The sequence below is a fragment of the Haliaeetus leucocephalus genome, unplaced genomic scaffold (assembly GCF_000737465.1).
Source record: "Haliaeetus leucocephalus isolate CR32 unplaced genomic scaffold, Haliaeetus_leucocephalus-4.0 Scaffold101, whole genome shotgun sequence".
In the NCBI taxonomy this organism is placed as follows: domain Eukaryota; kingdom Metazoa; phylum Chordata; class Aves; order Accipitriformes; family Accipitridae; genus Haliaeetus; species Haliaeetus leucocephalus.
In genome coordinates this window covers 2,329,667-2,356,282 of record NW_010972537.1, presented here as the reverse complement: position 1 = coordinate 2,356,282, position 26,616 = coordinate 2,329,667, and the positions used below count along the sequence as shown (strand labels likewise).

At 43.2% G+C, this 26,616-nt stretch overlaps 1 protein-coding gene across 3 annotated transcripts in view; it reads left to right on the top strand.

Annotated features, from left to right (window-relative positions):
• The window catches only part of RBFOX2 (RNA binding protein, fox-1 homolog (C. elegans) 2), a 109,643-nt gene that overhangs the window by 63,643 nt on the left and 19,384 nt on the right, over nt 1–26,616 (top strand). For all 3 annotated transcript variants that reach the window (XM_010585383.1, XM_010585382.1, XM_010585381.1), the window contains 3 exons: nt 13,976–14,029; nt 23,211–23,303; nt 26,037–26,097. In XM_010585383.1, coding sequence (XP_010583685.1) covers nt 13,976–14,029; nt 23,211–23,303; nt 26,037–26,097 — 208 coding nt within the window. The remainder of the gene's footprint in view (nt 1–13,975; nt 14,030–23,210; nt 23,304–26,036; nt 26,098–26,616) is intronic.

Below are 26,616 nucleotides of genomic sequence, written 5' to 3'. Positions count from 1 at the left end.
GCTGGTAAATACACATGAAAACTATAACTGTGTTGTTCATATCAAGATGTTGAGTGTAACCTAACAATTGGTTTGGAAAAAAAAACAAAACTTCACCTTATTTCCCAGTAAAGACTAGGATTAAACATTGACTTAATATATCCCTTGCAAAGCACTGTTTTTCAGTTGCTTAGAAACTTGTTGCAATATTTATGTCTCTCTTCATGATCCACTTCTGTGGTGAAAAATTGCTGCAAGAAATTGGCCAGCTAGCTATTGCATGTGGAAAAGCTGGTGCAAGTCAAATGGTATTTTACATTGTGTATGATGTACATTTTGTTTCTTTTGACCAAATAGTTTGTCTTTCCTAATCTTTGTATGCTATTCATCATTCTCAATTTATAAGTCCTTTGAGGAAGAGTTTATTCACATGGGTATAGGTGGTGACTCATTCCATGTGGACACAGCGATAAATGAGTTAGATGCTTCATGACCTAACCTTCAGGTGAAGTTATCTACGTAATCATTATCAGGAATCCTTGACCTGTTGCTATGGTGGTAACATCCTTGGTTGATGGCATGTTTTAAAGTCTTCAGAAATATTTCTTATAATTTATAAAGTTAACAGACTTTAAATGTTGCTCCCTGTTTAAGATGCAGTGCAGAGGACTTGAGTCAGGAAAGAGCAAAGCTAAGGTTCCTCTTGCCACCTTAGGCTTTGAGTGTATGCCTTGGTCGTAACTGCATAGCCAGCTGCTCATCCAAAATCTTGCAGTATTCCTGTTTCAGTTGTTGCATCTCTTGAGCCATCTGTGTGGGTGTGCATGCATGCATATACACACACACTTTCACATGGAGAGTAACGTTACAGTATGTAATTGTGTCAAATTCATGGTCTCCAAGCTTAGGCTGCTATAAATGAGAGAAGAATTGGGCTTATCTGTTCATAGCTTGGACAGTACAAAGTGTGCAGAAATGTTAAAAATTTCACTGCTGGTCTTCAGCAAGAGTACCAATTGGTATATATTGTGAGAGATCTTTGCTCTTTGTTCTGGAACTTCTCCATGTCCTTAAGAAGCTATTTTGTGGATGAGACCAAAGGGAGAGGAGTGGTCAAAATGCAGAAGGGCAAAGCTGCTATTCAGGGGGAGCTGGCCAGGCTGGAGAAATGGGCTGACAGGATTCTTAAGATACTCACCAAAAGCAAGTTTCAAGCCTTCCATCTGGGAGGGAATAGCCCTGCAGCAGTACAGGCTGGGGGCCAGTTGTCCAGGAAGATGCTCTGCAGTAAAAGATTTGGGGGTCCTGATGAATAACAAATTGAACACAAGCAGCAGCATGCCCTTGCAGCAAAGGCATCCGACCGTGTCCTGGGCTGTGTTAGTGAGTGTAGCCAGCAAGCCCAGGGAAGTGATCCCCCCCATCTTCAGCAGTTGTTGGACTGCATCTAGGATGCTGTGTCCAGTTTGGGCTCTCCAGGGCAAGAAGTGCACTTCATCTAAGTGAGATACTGGAGCAAGCCCAGTGGGCACCACTAAGATGTTCAGGGGACTGGAAAACATGGCATGTGAGCAGAGTCTAAGACCTGGGCCTGTTCACCTTTGAGAAGAGAAGGCAGAGGGGGGATATTTTTGTTTTCTGCAACTACCTGATCAGAGGATACAGAAAAGATGTGGCCAGATTCTTTCTGGTTGTGTGTAATGATGAGAGGAGAGACAACAAACACAAGTTGGAACATGGGAAATTTAAATTAGATATTGGGTTTGGGGGGTTTTTTTTGGTTTTTTTGTTTTTTTGGTTTTTTTACTGTGAGGGTGGTTAAATAGTGGAACATGTTGCTGAGAGAGGTTGTGGAGCCTCCATCCTTGAAGTTATTTGACTTGACTGGACACAGCCTGGCCAACCAGGTCTCATTAGACCTGCTTTGAGTAGGTGTTGCACTAAATGACCTCTGGAGGTAGGTCCCAGCGAAAATTGTGATTCTGTTGCAAGAGGCCTGGGTTTGGTTCCATGTTGTTCATACATTAGATTGTCACACTCTTGACATCTGTGGGAATGTTTTCAGGGTGAAACTCATCTCCTGGCAATCTGTGATTGCTGAATCTTCTCAGTTGCTTGTTCTGCTTTTGTGTTTTTTAACTTGCTTTTTGCTGTTGCAGGGCTGTGCAGTAGGCAGTTCCGTCCGGTTTGGATAAACCGGTTGCTGAAATCACAGCCAGTTCTTGGACCACCTGCTACAATCTGTATTTAGCATGTCCTGCTCTGTGCTACTGCTACTCCCCTCTCCTGGGAGCTGCGTCGCTTACATAAATTGTTCCATGTTGTTGCTGCCCCTTTCTTTGGGACCGGTGCTTGGCTTGATGACTGGCCCCTTTCACGCTCTTTTACCTTGATGCTGTTCCTCCCTGTGCCCCTGGTGTGGGGGATATGGATGAGATGGAAATGACAAGAAAGTCCCTGTCCTGGTGACTCTCATTTCTGCTTTGCAGATGGGGAGACCCAGGGAATTTGAATGAACTGCTGTCCTGAGAAGTGACTTGTAGAAAATGCAGCCTAACTGCTTGCATTAAGGCTTCCTATTATTTTTGGGCCTGTACAGTGCCACTTGTTGTACGTACAAGGGGTGGGGAAATACACTATATGAGTTGGTTTCTAGTGGCCCTCAAGTTATTTGTTGTTTGTTTATTTTTCCTCTAAATATCATCTCAAGTTCCAGGACAGTGATGTGATTTTAACAGGGTAAATTCCCTGTAAAACGTTTTGCTGTAGTTCACCTGGCCCTGTGTTTGCTGAGAGGTATGCCTTCCAGAAGAGTATTTGTGTTTTGGGACACAAAAAAAGCCATGCGCCATTTTCCCATAATAGAGATCTTTGCTACTTTGCCACAGAAATAATCAATGGTTCTTGCACATCTCTGTTTTTCTCTCAGTGCTGCTTCTCTCAGCATGCTCAGAGCCTCAAGCAGGAGAGTGTTTCTCTGAATCCTCCTTGGTCCTATTTCTTTTTCAGGATCAGGATGCTTTCCCTTGGGTGACTCACTGAAACCAACCCTTTCTCCTACAGGGGACTCATGGTTGTCTGAGTCTTCAGCTGTGGCTAGCTTGTAACCCCCATCTTCTCCCTCTGCCTTCTGTGTGTCAGGTCACATCTCCTCAACGTCATATCTGAGAGACTCAAAATCCTTGCCTGGAGTCATTTTCCCAAGCTACTGTACAAAGAGAGGAATTGGGTAGACAGCAAAGCCGTGGAGGAAGAAATAAATGTGATGGTAGGGAGGGAGTAAAGAAGTCCCCTGAGGATGGAACAGCATGCAAGAGGTCAGCCCAGTCCTGGGGCGCAGAACACTAGCAAATGCTTTTGTCCAGACTTGAGTAGAGGTGGACTTCAGACGTGTTGTCCCATGTGTGATTAAATGGATATTACATAATGCTTTCAAAATCTTCACTGTTTGTGAGAGCTGCGGACATAAGGATTTCCAGACAAATTCAAGTTATTCGAGTTTGAAACCATCTCTCACCTGTTAATGTGTTTCTAACAGGTCCCTGAGATATCCTCAGGAATGGAACAAACATTTCCTTATGTATATGCTTCTTATAGGGAGGCAAATAAAATAGGCTGCTTAAAACAGGTAATATTTACTTGACATTTCATGATGCCAATAAAAAGACTTCCAGAAAGCTTCTAGAAGGAATAGGTCATTTTTTAATGCACACAGTTCTGCACCCACTGTGGAATAAATCAATAGTTGACCTTGTTCCAGCAGATAAAGAAGAGTTAATGGCTGACCTGAAATCCCACGGTTGCCTAGGTACCAGTGATTGTTATTTGTCTGTATTTACTTTGTGCAAACAGAATATGGCATCAGGCAGTAATGTAAGGAGCTTTAGAAGAGTCTGTTTCTTCGAGTTTAAACAATTGGCAGGATAACTGCCCGGGAAGATACCTTTAAAAGGGGAGTGTTAATGGAAGCTATAAAGTGTTCAACAAAATCATACTGATGGCCAAAAAGTCATGATTCCACAGCCACTGAAACTGTGTTAATAAAACAGAAAGCATTCTGCACATTAGGCAGGGAGGATGAAGAGGAGGAGAAAATAAACAGCAGTGAATGTAACTGCAAACTTGAAGAAGCAGGTGAGAAAGGAAATGTGCTAATCGTGGAGATATTGGTGATGTAGGTTCAGAGGAGAAGGTGTCAATCTTTTACATGCAAAGAGAAAAGATCTAGGTGTAGGTACAATATAAAATGTGTGTTTGGGGCGGGGGGAAAACCCACAAATAACAACAAAACAAACAAAAACAAAACAGAAAAACCAACAACCCCCCCCAACTTGCAGTGTTTATGATTTAAGAGGAGGTTATTTGTACCATATCTGGTTTTGTATATAGTTTATAAGAAAGGAGGATGAGACAGTGCTCGCTAATATTTAAAAACCAGCAGATCTAGATGAGGTATGTCCAAAGATAATAGCCAAAGCAAGGAGCTCTTTTATTCATTAATGTTAATTTTTAGCCAATTCTTTTAAGCTAGGGGAGTTGCAGAAGGCTGGAACGCTGCCCACCGGGATTCACTATTGAAAAAATTGAAAGAGATGCCCCAAAGAGCTCCTAACTATGTATGCATACATTGATCCAAGATAAAAACAATTTTGGAAAGTTTTAAAAAGCATTAGAATCTGAAGAAATGGTGTAATATCTCTTCAGCGTGACTTTGTATAAGGTAATACACATCTTTGCAGAGAAATACTGTCTTGTCTATTTTGACAAGGTTGTACAAAGCAATACTGATAATCGTTGAACATTACTCAACCAATTGAATTTGTCAAAGTGACCAATGTTGATTTTTAAGAAAAAGAAGACTTATCTCAAATAAACATAACACACATTAGGGGGATTAAAAACCTCTTTAATGGTAGGTAATAAAAAGTAGTAGTTATTGGGGGGACATCAGTGATCAAGACTGTTTCTAGTGTCAGTTTCCCCAGGGATCTGTTTGAGTCGCAGTCCTACTCAGTATCTGTATCAACCCATGGAGACAGGACTATTAAAACCTTGCCAGTAAGGTTTGCAGTTAAAAACCTATCTGAGGAGGAGGAGGAAAGAGAAAGATAAGGTTACTGTTAGAGAATGCCTGGTTAACTGATGATAAATCCCACAAAAACATGTTTGGTGCAGCTCAGTGCAGAGTATGGAGTATGTGGGAACCAGGCTGTGCTTGTAGGATGGAAAGCTTTCTTTGGAAAACACTGATTTGGGAGAGTACTAGTGGTCATTGAAGACAGTTGCTTCAGCAATGCAAAGGGGGTTATCAGGTTGAAGGAGGGATGTGATCTTGCTCATGTTCAAAGTTGACAAGACTGTGACTGCATAATTTTGTTCAGTTCTGAGATCAGTTTAGGACCAAGAAAATAATCTAGGGCTTGGAAGATGAGTGGCTTTTTAACTGTGTAAGGTGTTGGGTACATGATTTACTCAGCTTGTTAATGAAAGGTTGGAAGATGACAAGTCTGTTCTGTACAGGTGCTTATGCATGGATGATACCTACTAATAGGGGGTTTAGGTCTTGTTTATAGTCATAATAAGATTTTCCAGTTGGAAGCTGAGAATTAACACAATTAACCTTGAAATAAAAGAAAAATTCTTAGTCATTTAGGCTAATTTAAACAATGGAACAGCTTACCAGGGAGTAGAAGAGTTGCCATCAGTGTTAAAAACAAGTTAACAACTCTTTTCAAAATCTTATTACCCAGTTTGAGGGACGTTCTTTGGCTAGTGTGTGTAAGGACTCTGACATGATGGTAGTAGCCTTCTCCTTTACTGCTGGTAGGCTGTCCCCTTCCTTACTGGACTACGTATGCAGAAGAAAAGCTCACATTTCCCTCAGCATGTTTCCAGTCCTTTCAACTTTGTGCTATGATAGTGTCTGTGCTGGTACCTCATGGCTGATAGCTTCAGTCCTTCCCTCTTAGGCTTCAAGAAGCAGTTTTCCTCCCAGTATAAAATTGACTGGGTTACTCTGGTCAGTTCTGGACTTCAGAGTCTCCTGGGGAAGATGGAGGCTGGGTTGGACTGCCTGCAGGAGGAAAATCCATCTGTTCTCAAGCTGAATCATTAATTGCCTCCACTAAACCAAGCAAAATGGATCATTTTGGTAGTTCATATGGGTGTCTGTGCACTAAATCCTTCTTATCTGTTGTGAGAGCAACAGTATGAGGAGGCAGAATTGATGTTTCTCAGAATTAACCATGGTGAAATGCTCTTTGCTCAAGAATCTTAAACTATTTTTAAAAAAGGACATAGTATAAGATAAAAATAAGGACTATGTTGATGACGATTGCAGATGAAGGTGGGATAGCCCACTACAGGGTGTGAATTCTCTCAGGCTCTGGCTTCAGATGGAGACATTGCCTTTTTTACAACATGCTCACTCCATTCGTACTACTTGTAGGCTGTTAACTGCCTCTGTTGGGGAATATCATTAGCCCAGTTGATAAAGGGGTTTTGTGTGTTATCAGCTACAGCAGTAATAATGCATAGCTGTTTTACATGTTGATGAATGTTCTGTCACATTTAATAACTTTCAGTTAATGAAGTTATTAATAATTTCATTTATTAAAGGTGACAGAATAGTAGCTACTTTTTTTTTAACATTAGATTTTTAAGGCAGGTAATGTTGTTATCCTTTTCCTTTTCTAAGCATAATTCATATCTCTACTGCGAGGTCCTTGATGGTGTATGTTTGTGGTAGACCACTGCTTTGTATGACCTAAACAACACAGCTCGGGGAGCTCAGATATTTTTGGAAGCTCTTGTAGCCTTCAGATCTCGGCCTCCGGGGAAACATTTTGGCACTTTGCACTTCCTAAAATATCTCCGTGGATATAATTTCTCATCCAACTTCATTCTGGTGTCAAGTGCAAAACATCTCCGTGAGCCTAAAGTTTGAGGCTAAACCAATAACAAGTTAGACTACAGCTCTTTCTCACCAAGAATTTGGTAAAATTTGAAGTCTGTATTTGCCAGTAAATAAATTTAAATACACAAGTAATTTATGATACACAAGTATTGGCAATGGCAGAAAATGACTCATTAGGTGTTAAAGTGAGTAGGTAAATAATACAACAGACCAAGAAGCTCTGACCTGCAGGTGTTGATGCAGTGAGGCCTGAAGTACAGCAGTAGGAAAGTTGCTGAAAGAGACTCTGCTTTCTTCTGAGTGGATTGGACATCTGAAGGAGGAGATCCTGTCTTCTGGGTATCGAGATGTATTTTAGTTTTGTCGTCTCTAAATAGTACTGGCCACCGAACATGCATAACAAGGTCCTACGTGCCAGTGTTGGAGAGCAAACGTTCTGACACAAGGTGGCCTCTTTGTGATAATTCTAATTTCCAGGCTCTCCCCGCGATGAGAGCGAGCTCCAGCCCTGTCACAGGGCAGGACTTTGTTCCTGCTGATGTTGGGTAGAGTTAGAACAGGCAGTGCTCTTTATCCTGATGTGTTTCACCAGTCTGATTTCTGGAGTCATCTTTTGCAAGTGACCGGTGCACTCTCTGCTGCTTGAGGGTCCTGCTTTTTCTGCGCGGCTGCGCTGGGGACCCTGGTACTTCTGCGCAGGGGTACCTGTGCTGCCGCAGCCGTCAGCAACTATGGTACTGTCTGTCTTGCTCTGCAAAAACAGTGTGCTGACGCCAGAGGACGTAGAAACTTCTGTAGTGACCATCTGGTAGAAGGCAGCGATGGCTGGATCACGCTTTTATCTAAGATTTGTTGAGGTTTTCGTATGAGTTGCTGGAAGAGTCTGCAGTGAGAGTGGTCTGAACATCGTTTGGGAAGCAGTGCTGTGCTGTAGCTGGATTTACTTGCATAAAAGGCCTGGGTAAAATCAGATGGAGTTGTCTTTTACAACCCAATTTTGTATGGATTCAGACTACATGTGCGAGTCCTCTCAAAGTGAGCTTTGAATGTATGCTGCCTTTGTGGGCATGGGTTCAAGTACCTTTTCTGTGGCAGCAGTAGCAGGCTGTGGTGCAGTCACACCTCTGGGGACGGCACAAGGAGCTGGAAGCGTAGACCTGGAAGCTGGCCTGCTGTTAAGACCTCTGGAGCGGCACCTTGTGGTACTGTTCGCCCCCATCTCACTGTTTTGTGTAAAAATCTTTTTATTGGTGAGTCAGAGGATAACAAATGCCTGAGAAAGTATGTTCCTCGTCACTTTGTTTGCTGGGATGGCTGCGATCTGTAAATCCCGTTAGAAATCTGTACTCTTTGTGCGGCTTCCTTTTAAAGTCTGGTTTCTTAGAAGACATGCGTTTTGTTGGGCAACAGGTCAACCATAATAAGGGCTTGTTGGTGCTTGTTGACTGTCTGTTCAGTTGGTAAACTATGGCAGTGCTTCAGTTTATAAATCCTCAATGCTTCTATCTTCCTGTCAGCCGAGCATACTGGTGCTGCTTGGCTGGACAGGGTTGGCTGTAGCGGGGTTGGCCCCACTATTTTGGAGAGATGTGACCCAGCTTTAGGTGAGGAAGTTCATGCACTGGTAGCAGCGTGTAGCTCTGGCAGACCCCATGCTGCCATAACTAAGCACTGGCTAATACACACTACGATGGAGCCAGCTGTTCTCAGCTGAAAGTATATCCCGTGGAGCTGGGAGTTGGGGTAAGGACTCTCTCTGCAGCATGGACCTGTCCTCCATATGAAATGCTCTTACTTATGCACCAAAAGCCTGAGGACCTGAAATGGTTTCTTGTATAGAAGGTTGGTTTTCTGGCTATTTTGAATTTTCACCATCTTTGAGAATGGACTGTTTGGCACCTTCGAGGTTTAGTTAGTTCGCTGCACTCATTTCTGAGAGAATTTTGTGGGGCTGGTGCAAAGCTGCTTGGGCATAGAGTTCTCTTATAGGGCTGCGAGGTTGTTGAATGGTGGCTCATGTTACCTTTTGTTGTTCCGTGATTTCTAGAGAATTCGCCTGGTACTCCCTGTTTTTTGCATCTTTAGGGTTAAATTATTTGTCTGGCACGTTTTGGAGCTGATTTTGAAAGCTCTAGACAGGGAGAGGAGGCAGGGCCAGCTGGAATAGAGCGTACAGGAGGGGCCCTACCAAACTGTCAGTGCCTTGGAAGGCAAAAGCTCTCTGGTGCCAGATCTCTCAAATTTATTATATCTAATGTAGTTATGGCCTCTGCTGGAAAAATCTGCTGCCTTCATGTCATCTGTGTGGAAAGAAACACACAGCATGCATATACCCTTCTTTGCACAATGCCCTTGCATCTATGATAAGGTACATCATGTTCAAGCAAGAAAATTGGTCTCTGGTCATAGCTGATGTCTGTTAATATCTTTATGCCTCTTAAAACTGTTATTTCCAACAGCCCCTGCTACCATTGTAGAGGAGATGATTCTCATTTACCTGCTTTACAGAAAAATAACTAAAAGCTGGTACAAGGTCACTCCAGGGAACGGAGGACTAAGAACAAGATGCTATAGCTCCTGTGCCACAGCATGACTGGAAGTGTGTGCGTTTGTCTGTCTATCCATCATACGATGTGTGCATGAGCAGCTCATGGAGGAGGCTTCTTGCACCATCTGACATGTGATGGGGGATGCTGGCTTCTTGGTCACGTAGTAAGCTTTTTAAGTCATGGTGGGAAGCATGTGGAAGAAGGACTTGGGGGTATTAGTGGATGAAAGACTGAATATGAGCCAGCAATGTGTGCTTGCAGCCCGGAAAGCCAATTGCATCCTGGGCTGCATGAAAAGAAGTCAGGCTAGCAGGTTGAGGGAGGTGATTTTGCCCCTCTGCTCTCGTGAGACCCCCTCTGCAGTACTGCGTTCAGCTGTGGGGCCCCCAACATAAGAAGGACATGGAGCTGTTGGAGTGGGTCCAGAGGAGGGCCACCAAGATGATGAGAGGGCTGGAGCACCTCTCCTGTGAAGACAGGCTGAGAGAGTTGGGGTTGTTCAGCCTGGAGAAGAGAAGGCTGCGGGGAGACCCTGTGGCAGCCTTCCAGTACCTAAAGGGGGCCTACAAGAAAGATGGGGAGGGAGTCTTTATCGGGGATGATGGATAATGGTTTTAAACTGAAAGAGGATAGATTTAGATTAGATATTAGGAAGAAATTGTTTACTGTGAGGGTGGTGAGGCACTGGAGCAGGTTGCCCAGAGAAGCTGTGGATGCCCCATCCCTGGCAGTGTTCAAGGCCAGGCTGGATGGGGCTTTGAGCAGCCTGGTCTAGGGGAAGGTGTCCCTGGAACACCCAAACTAGATGATCTTTAAGGTCCCTTCCAACCCAAACCATTCAGTGATTTGAGATGTGCAGTGCTGCAATGCTTTCTTCAGAGCTTGTGAACTCTGCTGAGGAGTTTTTTCCCCTGCTGCTGTGCAGGGTTGTAAGTAGACATTCTTGGTAATCGTTGAGTGAAGAAATCCTGTGAGAACAGTGATTCATGTCTTCAGGGTTAGAGACTAGAGGGTTAGTCTTCATGGATGACCTAAGCATGGATCTTGTTTTATTTGGCCAGACCCTCTGTCTGCTGGAAAATACAAACATGCCTGTATACATGATTTAAAAAAATTACTATGGGTCCATGTCCATTTGGCGTTGACCCTTTTATTTAGATGGCCTAGCATTTTCCATACAAAAATTGTGACCTTTCGCTAAGGAGCTCTTAAAACTTCCATTGTTTGCAGTAGGCTGTTGACATTTGGTAGGGGAAGCACCATCAGAGAACAAAGTGCCTTTTCATGTTCCACTAAATTAGATTCAGATTTGAAGGAGATGTAAACTGTTAAAATGAACTAGTTCTTTTTCTTCCTGCTTTCGTTCTTCAGGAAAATTCTGGCACGCTACCAAAGAAAAAAAAAGTGCCTCCAGTGCTGGACCTGCTGTAACGGTTGCAGCAGTGAGGACAAGAGCCGTGGTGTTAGGAGCTGTCGGAGCAGCTGTGGTAACGGTTGCAGCAGGGTCTTGAAGAGCCCAGCGCATGTTCTCCTGCCTCCCGGCCATGCTGCTTTCTTCCAGGGAATTTCACGGAGCAGGAAACTCTTCCCCAGCAAACCTCGGTTCAGCAGTCAGCCCGTTGTCTCTGTTCCTTCTCTCCCAAGCAGGTCCTTCCCTCCTGCCTCTTCATACACCCACAGTTCCTAGGTAGAAAAGAGATGGGGCGGTTTGCATGGGTGGATGTAGCCCGTTGCAGTAGGCATCAAGCGTGCCCTCACTGCAACCGCAGGATTTGGTGATCTTAATTCTGTCATCTAGAAAACTACGTACCTCCATCATCTACAGGGCAGGGAGGCGGCCCTGCCACCTCTCACGGAGCTAGGTCAGACTGCTTGTGCTCAGCGTCACCGCCAGCTTTTTGTCAGCCACCAGAAATTAAACCCACGAGGCAGGATTTCCTATTGGTGTGGAACCCTGCGCGGTGAGCTCAGCCGCGCGGAGCTGGCAGGCGGTGCTGGCAGTCGTACCCAGGATCCAGGCCCAGCTGGGTGTGGAGAAAGGGGAAGATGGCACGCCATAATTGTGCACCAGAAGCTGCACAGTTTGTTCTCTTTCAAGATGATTCTAATGAGGTAGAAAACGGTGATTTTTGATGGCTTTGAAGATTTGAAAATAATTTTGGCATTCGCGTTTATCGAGAGCCCGGCTGTTTCAGCGTGTGTCGCAAGGCTAGGCAGCTGAGCTGATCTGGCAGGGACAGATCCTGCTCTCGGGCAGGGTGTTCTGCTTTCTGCTCCCTTTTGCTTCTCCGAGCCCTGATGCTCACCTGACCCTTTGAAGCACTTCAGATCAGTGAATGGTCAAAACCCTTGTATTTATTCCTTTTGTTGGGAATTTTTTTGCAGGATTGGTGGGCTGTATCAGTTTATCTACAGGTGAGAATGAAAACTGGGGCCAGCTTTAGGAAGCTGGGCAGACCAGACAAGGAAGGACAAGGGAGCAGGGACAGCCCTTCAGCAGCCACGAGCTGTTAAATTGGTTCAGCCCCTGTCGTGTAACGACACTGAAATAGCCTACCAAGGAAGCAAACATGACTGATTTCTTTCATGGCAGTGCCCAAGCCATATGCAACAAAGACAACAAAAAGCAATCAACGGCTAATCTCCTTTATAGACAAGCCCACACCAAGCGTGGGATAGAAATAGAAAATGCATTTTAGCTGTGATTGGCACAGCAGTGGTCAAAAGATGATCCAGCATGGATCAAGCCTAAGCTGTTGAGATGTTGAGGTTTCAAGGAAGATGCATGTTTACATTAGCATTATTCAAACTTCGTGTAACGTGGGATATTGTGAATTCAATTGTTCTTGGGATGAATAGAAGATCAAGTATTGTCCTTAAACAATAGAACAGTAAAAACAACATCTGTGAACCAACATTTGTAAAAGAATACAACTATCTCCTTTTTAAGAACGGAGAATGGAAGCAGACAGAAGCTATAGCTAAAATTGTTGGAAGCGTTTTGTTTGCTTAAAGACAGTTGTGGAATACTTGTTCGAGGGATTTAATGGCTTTTTATTGCTTTACATATTCAGAGCTTCTCCTCAGCCATCATGGCTCGCTGTTGTAAATGTTCCATGTTTGCAAATCTGGCCACAAGTCTTTCAAGCAGGGCACCCACAAAATAAGCGTTATACCCATTTGACTCCTAATAGAAATGTTAATTCAAAAAAAAAAAAAAAAAGGGCAAATAGTATATTAAGAGCACTGTGGCAAAGTGGAGAGTGTCCCAGTGCCCGGAGGCTGTGTTCATCATCTTTCCTAACTGTGAAACTATCCTTTCTTTTCTTGTTGACCCTTCCTTCATTTGCTACCCCCTTTCAACCTTCTGCAACCAGTGAGATCAAAACCATGTTGATGGAAGCTTTTGTAAATAATGGGGCTCAGATACAGCATTTGTTTGAGTGCAATATACGTCTCTAGAATGAAGACTGCTCCGTATGTATGCTCCTGAAAATGAGATCTTAGACCTGTCTTTCTGGAGAGCAGAGCTCCAGTTTGGAAATAAAACATCGACACTTCTAGAGGACAGAGCATTGCAGGGCTCTGTTGCAGTGGTCATGGTTTTACCTACAGGTTACTGGTTTGAATCTGGCCAGTTCAATAAAAATATTTTAATATGTTCCAAGGTGAAGGTTGTGATCTATATATGGTTCCACAGAGTGTGGTAAATCTCCTTTCTAGGTTGTAGGTCTTGTTTTCCACTTTTTTTCTGTGCGAAGTAGGGAGCTCTTTGGAGGCGGTTGTTGAAACAGTGCAGAGTAGTGGGGCCCTTCTCTCCTCGGGGGCTCCAGGCAGAGGTCAGAATTCTATCGTATGCGATAAACTCGCATAGGTTATCGACAGTCTCCTGTATGTCACAGGTTGAAGTGGAATGATCTTTTTCCGAAAAACAAACTGTTGGGAGTTGGCCATTTTCATGGTTTCTGAATCTGCCACCAATTGTTTTGAAGGCTTGGAGCTTTGGAAAGTAAAGGGAGGGGGAGGGAAGGAGATTCAGAGTTTGGAATCCCTGAGGTTGGGAGTCTTATGTGACTATCCCCTCCAGAGAAACAACATCGCTGTTAAGTTTCTCTTTGTGATAGCCACTTCAGGAGGAAGATGAAATGCTGAATTACATTTGAGAAATGTTGTTAGATGTCTGAGATGAAATCATATAGCCATGTCTTAGATGAAATAGTAGAATGAGGGAGGAAAGAATTGTTTAGATTAAAAGGGGGGAAAGAAAAGCTGCTTCAAATCCCTAAAACTCTTCTGGAGATTGTTTTTCTTCCTTTAGACTTTGTGAGAAAACCTGGGGTCTGTGACCAAGAGGACCCACATGTCCTAACCCAAGAGAACTGGGTCACGTCACTGGGATTTTATGCCTTTGTCTGTATGCTAGAAATGGAAATATTCTCAACTCCCTTCTTGCACTAAGCCAGCCCCCAAAAGGTAGGAAAAATGGATTGCCAAAAATAAATCTTTTTTTTTTCCCCTTGTCTCTCTGCAGCAATTCGGCAAAATCCTTGATGTAGAGATAATCTTTAATGAGCGTGGCTCGAAGGTAAGTCCTGTTTCTGTACCCGCTTCTCTTGTTTTGATTGCAGAGTAAAAGGCAGTTCATCGCCTAGAGAATATACTCTGTAGAGATCAGCAGGAATTAGTGTGATGGGGGAAGGGAAAAGCTATTTTGGGGACTGTCTCCTGTTCCCTCTGACTCCAGACTCTGAGCATGGTCATTTCTGGGCAGCATGTACAAATGCTCCTAGACACTCCTGTCTGTAACGTGGGATCAGGTTTCCCAGCCTTTTGAACAAACAGGGAGTCAGTCCCTTGAGCCTTCATGCCAACCCGTTCCCATTGCACTAGCCGTGGGTGCCCTGTGGGGAAGGCAGAATAAGGTAAAACAGCTTTGTGTGATGGGAGACTGTAAGAACAAAGCCTAACCTCCCCACCCCCCCAACATGTTACATTAAAATATTTCTATAGAAGACCTGTCATATCTCATATGTGAAAGGATTTTATTTACCCTGTTTTGCAGACTTACTCAGCACTTCTGAGATACTGACTTTTCATGTTTGAGATATTTGATGCTTAATACAAGCATCCTCATTCCACTTGCCCTGCCCCATGTGGTCTTCTCCCCACTGAATTTGCATTCACACACCTATATATTAAGAGGGAGGTTTTACTGAGGGTTAAAAGGTAATTTATTTCTCTGGAGGTGAGATTTCAAACGTTGCTCAGGTCAGCTGCAGAGAGATTCAGTGATCTTTGTCCTAATTGGCAATTGGTTCTCATCACGTAACCAGTATCACCACAATGACAAATTGATGTGATTCTCTCTCTGCCCAGGAGGTTCAGCACTGGAATAGCAGGGAGTTTTGCAGGTCAGGAGCGAGGTGCATTGCCAAAGCTCTATGGGGGTAGCTTGCACAGTGCATGTCTATACTCTGCTTGACTTAATCAATGCTAAGATTCCCATTTTCAATTAAAACAAAGTTTCCCTCCTCCCCCCACACACGTGTGTGCACATGTGTGCATGCACACAAGAGATTTTGAAGTTGCAATTCAGCTAAGCTAAGCTAAGTTTAGAGTCTATGCCTTTCGCTTGGATTTGAGGTTCACAGTCTTAAGATGGCCTCTTTGCTTCAACATATATTCTGGGGTATGTTCATGTTCAGAGCCCTCTGCAAATTTCCACCCATGTTGCTCAAGATGCATTCTGAAATTCTTCAGTCTCTGTATTAGCTGGAAACCAGAAAGCAGTTGATCTGTACACAAACGAAATGAGTGTTAGCCCTTTCCCCATCCTTTGTTTGTGCTTAATACCATGTTTTTTGGTTTGTTTTTGTTTTTTGTTTTTTTTTTTAATAAGACAGTCTCAACAAGTAAATGTCTATATGGCTTAGTTAGAGAGCTTTATTTCCCTGTGTGGATAAAAATCTATACGCTTTACCAAAACAATCAGCTATGCTGAGTTTGTAAATATTTATTCTGCTCTCTGCTGTTCTTCTGATATTTATAGGCCAGAGCTATCTGTGAATTAGTCTTGATTTTAGTCATTTCTATTTGGCTTTGGGAATAGCCTCTGGCCTCTACCAAATCCCTACTTGTTTGGATGTAATTGCAAAAGAGAGAACAAAAATAACTGGCCCGGCAAAGTGGTGAGCTCTGTCCTTCATCCCCCACTGCCTGTGCTTTCCAGAACAGTGTTTTCCTCTCCGCACATGAACTTCGTTCTCTCTTTTCCATCCATACAGCCCTGTATTAAATGCCCACGGCTGCTCTTTCCCTTCTAGGCAACACTAACGTTGGAGGATTTCTGTGAAGACTTGATTTATGACTATGAAAAGTACCTTCTTGTGCAGTTGTTAAAGCCCAAGGTTTCTGGTTTTCAGTTAAAACAAAAATTATAGCTGAAGAGCTCCTTGACGAATTTTATCCTGAACCCTTAATAAATATATAAAAAAAGAAAGCAATCCAAAGATATGTTCTTCAGTCCTTGACCATGCAGTTTTCTACTGCTTTTTTGTCGTCTTACAGCAAAAAGCAGTTGCAAAACTGATAGCCTGTATGAGGGATGGGGCAGAATCTGAACAGAATGAGAAAACACCCAAAGTGTAATTTTGTGGTATCTTTGCATCCTTCTCTACGCAAAATAATTCCTGTTTTAAAAAGAATGCAAGATTATTCCTGCTTAGCATGAAAATGGGAGCCCCCAGTGTTTGAGTGGGGTGTAGCTGCACGAAGCACCTGGTATTCACTTAATAATGGAAAAACAACAGTTTGGTGATCTGATGGTGAAGCAAAGGAAATGGATCTTTCTGGAGGCCACTCACTCACTCTTGGGTTCTTCCTCCACCTCAGGAAAAAAAAATAAATCTGAATGCATTTTCCTGCCCTGTGGTTTCCATTCTAATCTAATGATATGAAACCTCTCTCTCTTCTTCTCCTCCTCTCTCTTGGGAATCCGAAAGCAGATGCTCCTGCTGCCTGCCTTGTGCTGTGTTCTCAATGCTCCCTTCCCTTCCCCGGGTTCCTAAGGGTTGTAGAGTTTTGTGTATATGTTTTGTAACTATTTAAAAGGTACAGTGGTAAATCCCAAACTGCCCTGGGTTCGCCCCCACCCAGCGTACGATGGGGTTGAGCAGCGCTTTGTCCCTGCCGAGCTGTGGCAGGAGATCTCTGCTGGGATCGCTCCGGGGCTGGTCGGTCGGAGGGACTGGAGGAGGCGTGCGGGTTGCATTCTTCCTTTTGAATCCACCTGAGATGACCAGGCAGTTTTCTTCGACAGCCTGTGGGAAGCGTATCAAACTGGCCGCATCTTCAGGATCTCTGTGTTTTTAGGAAGTTTGGTGACCAAAGAGAGAGCAGCGTGTGTCCGTCAGAGCCACCTCGCACGTCAGGTTCTTGCATTTGGCTTAGGAAATGTTATTTGTTGACTTTCTGTATTGCAGCAGAATAGGGAGGCGGTTAATAATTAGTTTTGCTGATTCTCCTTTCAGAGCAATGCGAATTCTTGTTTCCTAACTCGATTTCTGCCCAGATTCAATCTGTTTAGTAGGATTATATGGGCCCTGGTAGACTTCACACTGATATTGCTTTGCTACGTATGAGAAACAAGATACAAACTTTAAACATCCCTTGAATTTCATTTTGTTTTATTCTTGTTTAATAGAATGACATCAGTCTTCCCTTGATGCGTTTAGGTTTTTTGCTTGCTTCCAGGAAGCTAGCTGTTTGTTTCATTTATCCTGTTTACCGTTACATTTCTAGTTCTGACCTGTTTAAGTGCCTTTAAATAGCATTCTGCTCATGGTTGCAGTTTACCATGCACTTCACTGAGCAGTGAATAAAACACCTCCAGAGGAGGTTGAGAGAGAGGATTCCTGCTCCTTTTGTTAGTGGAGATGTATCCTCTAGATGCATATTTTGGCACTGTTGTGCTGAACCGAACAAGTGGACATATTTGCAGATTTAATGTAGTCTGCCTGCATAACGAGTACCCTGTGGCATTCGTAAAGCTGCAGGGGAAGAGAATCCAAGCTCTTTGCTCATCAGCTGCATACCGTGTGGCATTCCAAGATGTGCCCTCGATGACATTCAGAGACCAAGAGTGCGTAAGCACAGAGCACAATCTTGGCTGAAGAGGGAGCTTTTTTTTTTACGATTTTTAAATGGTAAAAGTTCATATTAGTGCAGATTGCAAGATCGTGGTTTCAGGATAGTGTAAGTTTATGTCCCTCACTGCCTTCCACTTGGGAGACCCAGATCTCCAAGTTCTCGTATAAGACTGAAGTGTCTCAAAGCGCTTCATATTTATTTCAAAAATTGGTTGTATAGCAGCTTACATCTTGTCTTCACAAAGAAATTGCATCTGTTGGTGAGTGGAGTTGTGTAAGTAAACCTGTGCTAACCAAAAACTTGTGCAGAAAGCTCTGTGGAAACACTTAGGGGTTTTTTGTGTTTGCAGTTACCTATTTATGTTTTGGTAACTGTGCCTAGAAGACTGTACGTTTGCATGTGCATTTGTTTCTTCTTTGAATGGATTAGGTGCTTTGAGTTGAGCCACTCTTGTTCTGGAGTTAGTTTCCACTTGTTGAAATAGATACAACCCCCTGTTACGTAGAAGAAATTAGAGGTCTTGTTTTCATTTTAATTCTGTTTTTTTAATTTTTGTTCAGATGTCATCAGTTGAGCCAGAAATACAAATAGTGTTACTAAAACAGAGAGGCTTAATGACAAACTAAGTACCAGCACCAGCGTCGCTTTCTCAGGTCACCACATCCCTTTATAGTGCCAATGGCGTGAAGGAGACACGACCTGTGTCCCTTTATCCTAGCTCAGTGAAGTACGGTTTTATGCCTTCAACTCTGCGATACTAAACTAGTGAGTTAAATTAGTCCCTATACTGAACCGGTTTGTTTAGACTTGATTAAGTAAGGCTGAAGTGGATGGCTTGATAGTATAAGCTGATGTACTGCTCCTGTGGGAGCGCCTTCCCAGCGGTGCTCGTTTCACTGCGTAGGGAGTTGAATCCAGGGTGCTAAATTAGCAAAAAACCTGGTGCAGCATGGAGACAGAGAGAGCAGTGAGCTTGTCTTCTGCCAGCTTAGCTAGTTGAACTCACAGACGACACGGTGAGACCACGATCGATCGAGGGAGGAGGAGGAGGAGGAGCACCCACCCGGGCACCCGACTTGCCCGGAGCGGCTCGGAAGCCCCACGGTGCTGGCCACGCTCCCCCGCTTCGCTCCTCCGTTTTGCAGGAGGGATCGGCGGTGGAGCAACACAATGAGTTGAACTGGGAGGAATGATCCAGCTTCAAAATAGCCCTGCAGGTGTTTTTTGAAGATGCATTTATGGTTTTGGGGTTTTTTTTAGCCAGATCAATTCCCGCATATGATTCCCCAGGTTGCACGGGGACGGGTGCTTTACGCCCATGTGCCCTAATGCGGCACGGAGGAGCTGGAAGAGCTGCTGAAATGGTGGCAGCTTGGTTTACGCCGATTCCCTCACCAATTTAAAGCGTGCGTTTGCGTGTGTAACTTCAGTAATGTGTTCCTGCATTCCGTGCTGTGTTTCTGTCGGTGCATTCAGCCCTGCTCATCTCAGGTGGATTATAGCTGAAACCCTCCTACTCTCTCCGGATGCCTTGGAAACAGCCTGAACTGTTGTCTCCTTGGCCATTTTTTCAGGCTCCTAAAAGTTTGTTTATTATGGCAATTGGGGGGGGGGGGGGGGGGGAAAAGAAAAAGCTTGGTGAAAAACAAGCACAGCCGCAGATGACAGCAAGGCGGGTTGCTGGCTGCGTGCTCCAGTGGTACAAGGCAAAGACGCTGCTGCTGAGGTGACTGGTCTAAACTCCGTGACAAATGAAGGGTTAACAATGCATGGATTTCAAGGGGCTCTGTTTAGTTTCCTTTGGTTTTATTTTCTTTTTTTTTTTATTTTACTTTATTTTTTTGTTGTTGTTTTTTGTTTAATTTCTGTGTTCTGGCCACACCCAGGAGAACCGTCTGCTTTTGATTTCTCCCTTTACGGTTACATGGTAAATTTTCTTTCTCATTCTTCAGAGATGGAAACATTCAAATACTATATATATACATTTATTATTTTTTTTCACTGCTCATCATGTTGCTTGTTATTTATTGCAGAGTCTGAGGCCAGACTAAAAGGGTGGCAGTTACTCGGTCTCTTCAGGCCCTTTGAATAAACCTTTGGGTGAAAAGAGGGATAGTCTGGCACTGTGAATTACACCAGTCCGAAAAATGTTTGCTGGGGTTATTTAGCATTTTCTGGGTACACTGAGGCTTAAACTTGTTTTCTGCTTGGGAGAAGTTTCTGGCAGTTGCTGGTGGAGAGGAATTGTTGAAAATTTCAGCCTTGTTACCATAACAGCATTATTAAACTCAAGCTATTTGTATAATCTAAATATTGGAAACCTTAAGCCTTTTTTTTTTTTTTTACCCAGGATTGTATCTTCCCTTCCTCTGGCTCCATACCTACTACTATGGAGCAAACCAGTACCTGCTATAAAGCTAAGCTAGTAAATATTGGACATCTGCCACCTCTTTTTTTTTTTCTTTCCTTCTTTTCTTTTTTTTTTTCTTTTTCAAGGGCAAGACAACCTTGGGAGGAAAAACTGAGAATTGTTTGTTGTATATGTATTTAGGTACAGATTAATCCCTATTCTTTACAGGTCATCTGTGAGAAGGAATTAAAAATACATGTATGTGCTTTTTTTTCTCTCCCACATCAAAAATATGTATATATATAATTGCTAGGTTTTAAACTTAGAAATAACAAAAATGTCAAGCGTGGCTCACCTAATTTTCTTCATGAAAATTTGAATGTCTAAGAGATGAATTAAGACGACAAGCCAAGGGGGCACAAATACTGACTCTGCCATAGTCAACTTTGTAAAGCATTAATTCAGCATTGACATTAAATGGTTCTCAAGAAAGAGAGTTGCATGAGCTAAGGATTGATCTGTCAATAAAACAAAAATTGTGGTTAATTAGTGATGTTGTTCAGAATCAGATTAATTCTGGTTTAATTCACATTAATTATTTTCATACAGTCTGCACGTGGATTGTACCCTACCTTGAGTTAACTTACTAAAAATATTGAAAATTCCTGTTTAGTTTAAAGATATTTAATGATAATGTGGTTTTTAAAATCCCGTACAGACTTCACTAATTGCAAACAAATGTGAATTAAAATAGTCTTAGTTTGGTTCTAGCCTGCACAGATTAATGTCTAAAAAATTACCTTCCCTCTGCTCTCCAGCTTTCAGTTCACATCATCACCAAAGACATAAATTTCATTCGGTCTCCACAGGCTTGTCTAGAACAAACAGAAATTTTAATGTAAAAAGAGAAGAGGGAAATAGAGATTCCTCTTGCAGTCTTTACCTCCCCTCCTCCCCCAGCCTTTTAAAGATGCTTTTTCCCCGTTATATAGAACCAGAGGGAAAGATGGTGGTCTATTTCTCAGTCTTGCCTTTCTCTGTAGGGGTTCTTTGAAGCAGACACGATACCCTATCCCTTCATAATCAGCTTTGCTATTACACCCCCCGCACTCCCCCCCAGTTCCCCGCAACATATTTGAGTTACATGCGGTTGGGCTGTTTTATTAGCCCCTATCCTTGTAGCTCCAATTTTAATTCATTTAAACAGAAAACTTTTATGCTGTTCTGAAAAAGGCATCAGTCAGTTATTTATATAGCTTTTTATTTATAGCTGGAGAAATTAAATTATCTGAAGCTTTAGATTATTGGGTTGGAGCCCAAAGGAGCGCTCTCGCTGATCTCAACATTGCAGTACTTGGCTAAATTCTTTTTATTATTGCTGTTCAGGGGGAAAAAAAGAAAAAAAAAAAAACAAAAAACTAAAAAAAAAAAACCCAAACCAACCTGCATTTTACAAACGTGTAAGTTTTGTGCTGGAAACCTAGCTGTGGATGATAAAGGCCAGCATGTGCAAACGGCTTGGGCTTTTTAAGATTAGTATTGTAAAGACCTTTAAAAAGCACTTGAAGAATGATGGCTTGCTTGTGTCTTGTTGCTGACAGTGCTTAGAAATCAAGATGCTATTTTTTTGGGGGTCCAGTCCATACATATCGACCCCGAGCTGCACGGAGGGAGCTGCGAGGCAGCATGCCATTTCCCTGACAAGGCATAGCAGTAGATCACTCGCATCACCTTGCTCTCCAGTTAATATCGGGAGTTTCCATTGCATCAAATGCAAGCTTTGTTCTTCCTGCTCCTGAGGGTATTGAGCCAGCAGAGATTGCTCTGTGTACATTAAACCGGTATTTGATTTATACCGATCCACAGGAGCCAGTTACTCCTATTCTTAAGGTACCCTATAAGCAGAATGCAACGAAGTGGTTTTTTTGACCCTGCTCTCTGTCATGGCATGAAGAATCTCTCATCACAGTTGTCTGTAGTAAGATACCATTTGTTACTGGTTAAAATCCTAATTCACTTAGTCATGTTGGCTCTGTTGTAATGCCAGCGTGCTCATCTCCATGGAAGAAGCATGATCTCTTCCCTGCCCTGTTACGCAACCGCATGAGTTGGCAGCAGCATGAGCGTGTAGGACAGGCGGGTCGCGCGCGCCTTCGTGGATGCGGTAAACCTAAATTCGTCTAACTACGGGGACGTTTTAGTAGTCCTTGAGCCTTTGTGGTTGCTCCGAGCAGGGCACGTCAGTTTTTCCTCAAACTTGGTGGTCTAACCGGGCAGAGATTTGTTGCTATCCACGGCGCAGAGGTTGCCATCTCAGAACAAAGCCAAGTAAGATGGGAAGCAGGGTGGGAGGGACGTAGCAGCGGCTCAGCGGCGTCAGACAAATCCTGCCTTTACCGATGAATCGGTATTTCAAGTCCGACACAGTCAAGTCCAACACAGTACTCGTAGATAGGAAAATTTTGAAACCAGAGTACGCAATACTCGAAATCTTCACGTTAAGTAATGTTTATTTGGTGGTGCCACCTAGAAGCCCTGCTTACTTTCAGGGCCCCGTGCGTTATTAGGGAAGTTACAGGCATAGGAGTAGACATGAGCTGTGCCCCGAAGAGCTTACAAGGGATGCTTTACAAACAGCCCTTCCTCTCAACAGTTTTCTAAGGTAGGTAATTATTATTGTCTCCATTTTACAGGTGGGAAAAGCAAGGTTCAGTGTTTGATTTGCCCAAAGCTTCGCAGAATTCCTGGTGCCAGGCGTGAACTCAGATCGCTGCTCGCTCTCATAGCAGTTTCTCAAGAGAACGAAGTGCTGCTCAGTGTCGATGTCCTGTACTGTGTCTGGGGTGGGCGGGGGGGTCCTGCAAAGCATGCGTGTTAATTAGCAGAGGGGAGAGAAGCCCCGCTTAGGCTTGACCAGCTTGCCTATGTCGGAGCAGGGTTTAGTGTTTTTAAACAAACCAACCAAAAAAAAATTGTCTCGAGTAACTTTGTACTTCTTTTTTGGTCTGGCCTCAATTGCTTTTATGTTTTCTTTTTTTTTTAATTACTCTTATTATTCTTATTATGATTACAGTTCCTTTATTTTATCGAATTTAATTTCTTTCATTTATGAAACATGCATGAACCAACAATGTGACTCTAGGAGGTTATTGCTGAGTTGTGCTGATGTCGATTTCATACTGTGATATTTTTTCTCTATTTACCTAGAGATCAGTATTTCAATATATAACGATGTGCATGTTTTCCCCCCTTCTCCCGCTGCATGCAGGGATTCGGGTTCGTAACTTTCGAGAATAGTGCTGATGCAGACAGGGCCAGGGAGAAATTACACGGCACCGTGGTAGAGGGCCGTAAAATCGAGGTGCATGTCTTCAGTAATTCAATTTCTTCTTTATATTTATTCTTTTGGTTTCTTTTTGTGTCTTGCCTCACTTATTTCACATTTGGATCCCAGTCTCGTGTGTGCGTGTGTGTTTGTGTCTGTGTCCTTCACCTCCCTGCACTGAAATGTATAAAAGTTTACACCCCTTACGGAATATTTTTATTGTTGTTTTGGGTATTTTTTTCTTTTCTTTCTTCTTTTATTAAGTTTTTTTCCCACCCACTCCAAATTTTTGCCCTTCTGCTGTCTTGATTTTTTCCTTTGCTTCAGTTCGCGAGGCTCCGATTTCCTGTTACCAGGCCTGAACAAAACTAACTGAAAGAGTACTGTCCGACTTCTAACTCTTGTGTCCAAAAAAGAAAGCAGGGGGCCAGCCAGTATCCTCTCTTTCCTCCGAGGCCAGTTCTCCTCCATGCAAGTGTGAGACGATGCCCGTGGTGGGAGGGGAGGGGAGACCCGGGGCAGAAGCCCGCAGTGGGCTGTGCTATCCACACCGCTGGCTTCTTGACCTGCCTGCAGTCAAGAGTCGGCTGGGTGAAAGCTGATCTTTAAAGTTTCTAGCTCTCACCGCAGGGGAGTGAAGGGTTAATGTTGGCTGGCCAACATGGCCATATATTGGGCATGCCTGGTGTTGACCAGTTTGGTGTTCCACTGTGTTGAAGGCTAACTGGCGTCTTCCCTCTCTCCCTCTTTCTTTAAAAAAAAAAAAAAAAAAGTACAAATATTAAAACAAAAAAGCCGCCGTTTTTGAGTAAGATGTCTGCATATTTTGCTTTTTTTTTGTTTTGTTTTTTTATTTCCCTTTTCGATGGTTTAGCGTTTAGGGCCCTTCACTTGACTCACTCTTTCCATGGTAACTATACACAATGCTGGCGATGGTACGAGTTGGCGGTAAGTGAAACAAAAGCGCTAGAGAAGAAGCTTTTTTTCTTCTTTTTTTTTTTTAATTTTTCTTAAAATTACAAAAAACCAAAATTAAATAAGAAAGAAAAAATCCATCTGCCATCTCACATTAACACTACGAAATGTGATTTGACTTGTTGTCCCCACCCACCTCCTTCCCCCTTCTCCCCCTTTTATTTTCAATGCTGTTGAGTAATGCCGCCTGGACTTTGGATGTACATATCGTTTTGTAGCAGTCTGAGCTGTTTGATTACTGACTTCATGGTGATTTCCCCTTGCACATCTTACTCAGAGTTACTGAACTCCAGTTTGGCTGGTTTTTATTAATGCACCCATTTCCCCTTCTCTCTCTCCTGCCCCTTCTTTCTGCTGCTCTCTCTTTCTGAGACCTGTTTGTAGCTGTTACTGTTTGTTTTCTCTCTTTTTCTTTCTCTTCCTCCCTCCCTCCCTGATTTATTTCTTTACTCCGTTAAATGCAGCTGTTGGTCTCTTTGCTGACTGGTGGTTTCTGATCGGTTCTGGCAATTTTTCCTTTAAGTGCTTGTGTTGCACTTTGCTGTAGCAGCTGATTTCAGGCACTCGCTCCATCTTAATGATTGTCTGTGAGACCCTATCTCCTCCCTCCTCCCCTCCCCACCCTCTGAATCAATTGTGGGGTTGTTTTTTTTTTCTTTCTTTTATCTGTGTGTGTTTAACTGCATGCTCTCAGTCTCATCATTGTTGTTTCCCATTCTTTCTTTTTAAATGTGTAATGTTTCTATTGTTTTGGGGCTGAAACGAGAGTAAAATGTAGTTCCAGACTCCCCACCCTGCGTATGCTCGCCTTCCATAAGTCTTAAGGGCCTGAGGCAGCTTTTATTTTTATATCCTTTTTTTTTCTTCTTCTTCACCCTGGCCTCAATTCCCATTTGGCATGGGTTTTGATAAATTATTGATGTTGTATAAAGACTTCACCCTCCTTGCAAGAACTTTGAGGCTGTCTGACACGGGGCTGCAGTAACTTGGCTTCCGAACTGGTCCATCTTTTCTTTATCAGCACCATCTCTGTGGTAACACCCCACTTGCTTGAGCAATCAAACCGCTTGGAACTATGCAGAGCTCTGTAAAGAGGGTGGAGGACACAATCAAACCAAAGACCCAGGTCTGCTGCTATGTATTTCTTCTTTTTGCTCCATGAGATTTTTGACAAGGAAAAAATAATCTGGAAAAAGATTTGAAAATGATGGGGAGGAAATTGGTGAACGTAGACCCTCCAAACGCTTGGTGGCATTCCAGACATCATCTCAAGTCTTGGGAGTTCAAATCTAAAGCTGACGGACTCCAGGCTACCTTTTTCTATCTTAAAGTATGCCTGCCAGTCACCTGCTGAGTCCCAATCCCATCGGCGAGCTTGAGAAACAAGTCAGCTTGTGAACCTGGTTCAGTTCTCCTGCTTTGGGCTGCAGAAATTATCGCTGCTTCTCAAACAGAACCTGGACAAAACCTCCAAAGTTTTGCCCTTTTGATCAATGAGCTGAAAATAAGCATGTGCCAAGGGGTGGCAGGGCGGTGGAGAATCTGCACTTTACTCTCGTTGGCCTTTTGTTTAATGCATAATTTTAAAGTGCCACGTTTAGCTGTAACTTCTATAATTAAATGGCAACTGTTAAAAGTAATTTAAAGATTGCATTCTTGTAAAATTAGTTGTTTAATTTTTTTTTGCTCAGAGAAGTATAGTGTGTGTGTGTGTGGTATCTGACAGTTTACCACCGTTTTCCCTAATGTCCTATGCTTCCTTCCCTCTCCTCCCCTTCCCTTTCTTACTTTTAGGTTAACAACGCCACTGCGCGAGTGATGACCAATAAGAAGATGGTCACACCTTACGCAAATGGTAAGAGAGACTGTTTGTACTAACGATGAGCTGAAAGGTTTGAAGAAAGACAAAAGGAAAAAGTTGTGATCTCTCCTCAGGACCAAAAATACCCCAAAAGAAACCAATAAAACCCCCACAAACCCTGATTTATAGCATTATTCTTCAGTATAACCTTTAAGCGTTTATGGAGGAGTACCATTTTACAGATGGAGAAGTGGGGACAGAGAGGAGTAGTGACATGCCCACCGTGGCCAAGCTGGGTAAAGAAACCAAAGACTGATGGCTTGCCTGTCGCTACTGCAAGCTGATGCTGTACAGTGGGATGTGCAGTACTCCTGAGTCTCATTGCCATCACGCAGATACCTAAATGTGAATGCAGAAGCATAACTTAAGATACATAATTGGATATAGCTCAGTTTGGATTCTAACTGTAAAAGTACAGCTGTCGTCAGGCAGTCGGGAAAACAGAGGCATTGCGCTGCTTGTTTGCTCGCTTTTTGTTACAGACTGTGCCTGTGTTCAGTCATTTTCCAGTGA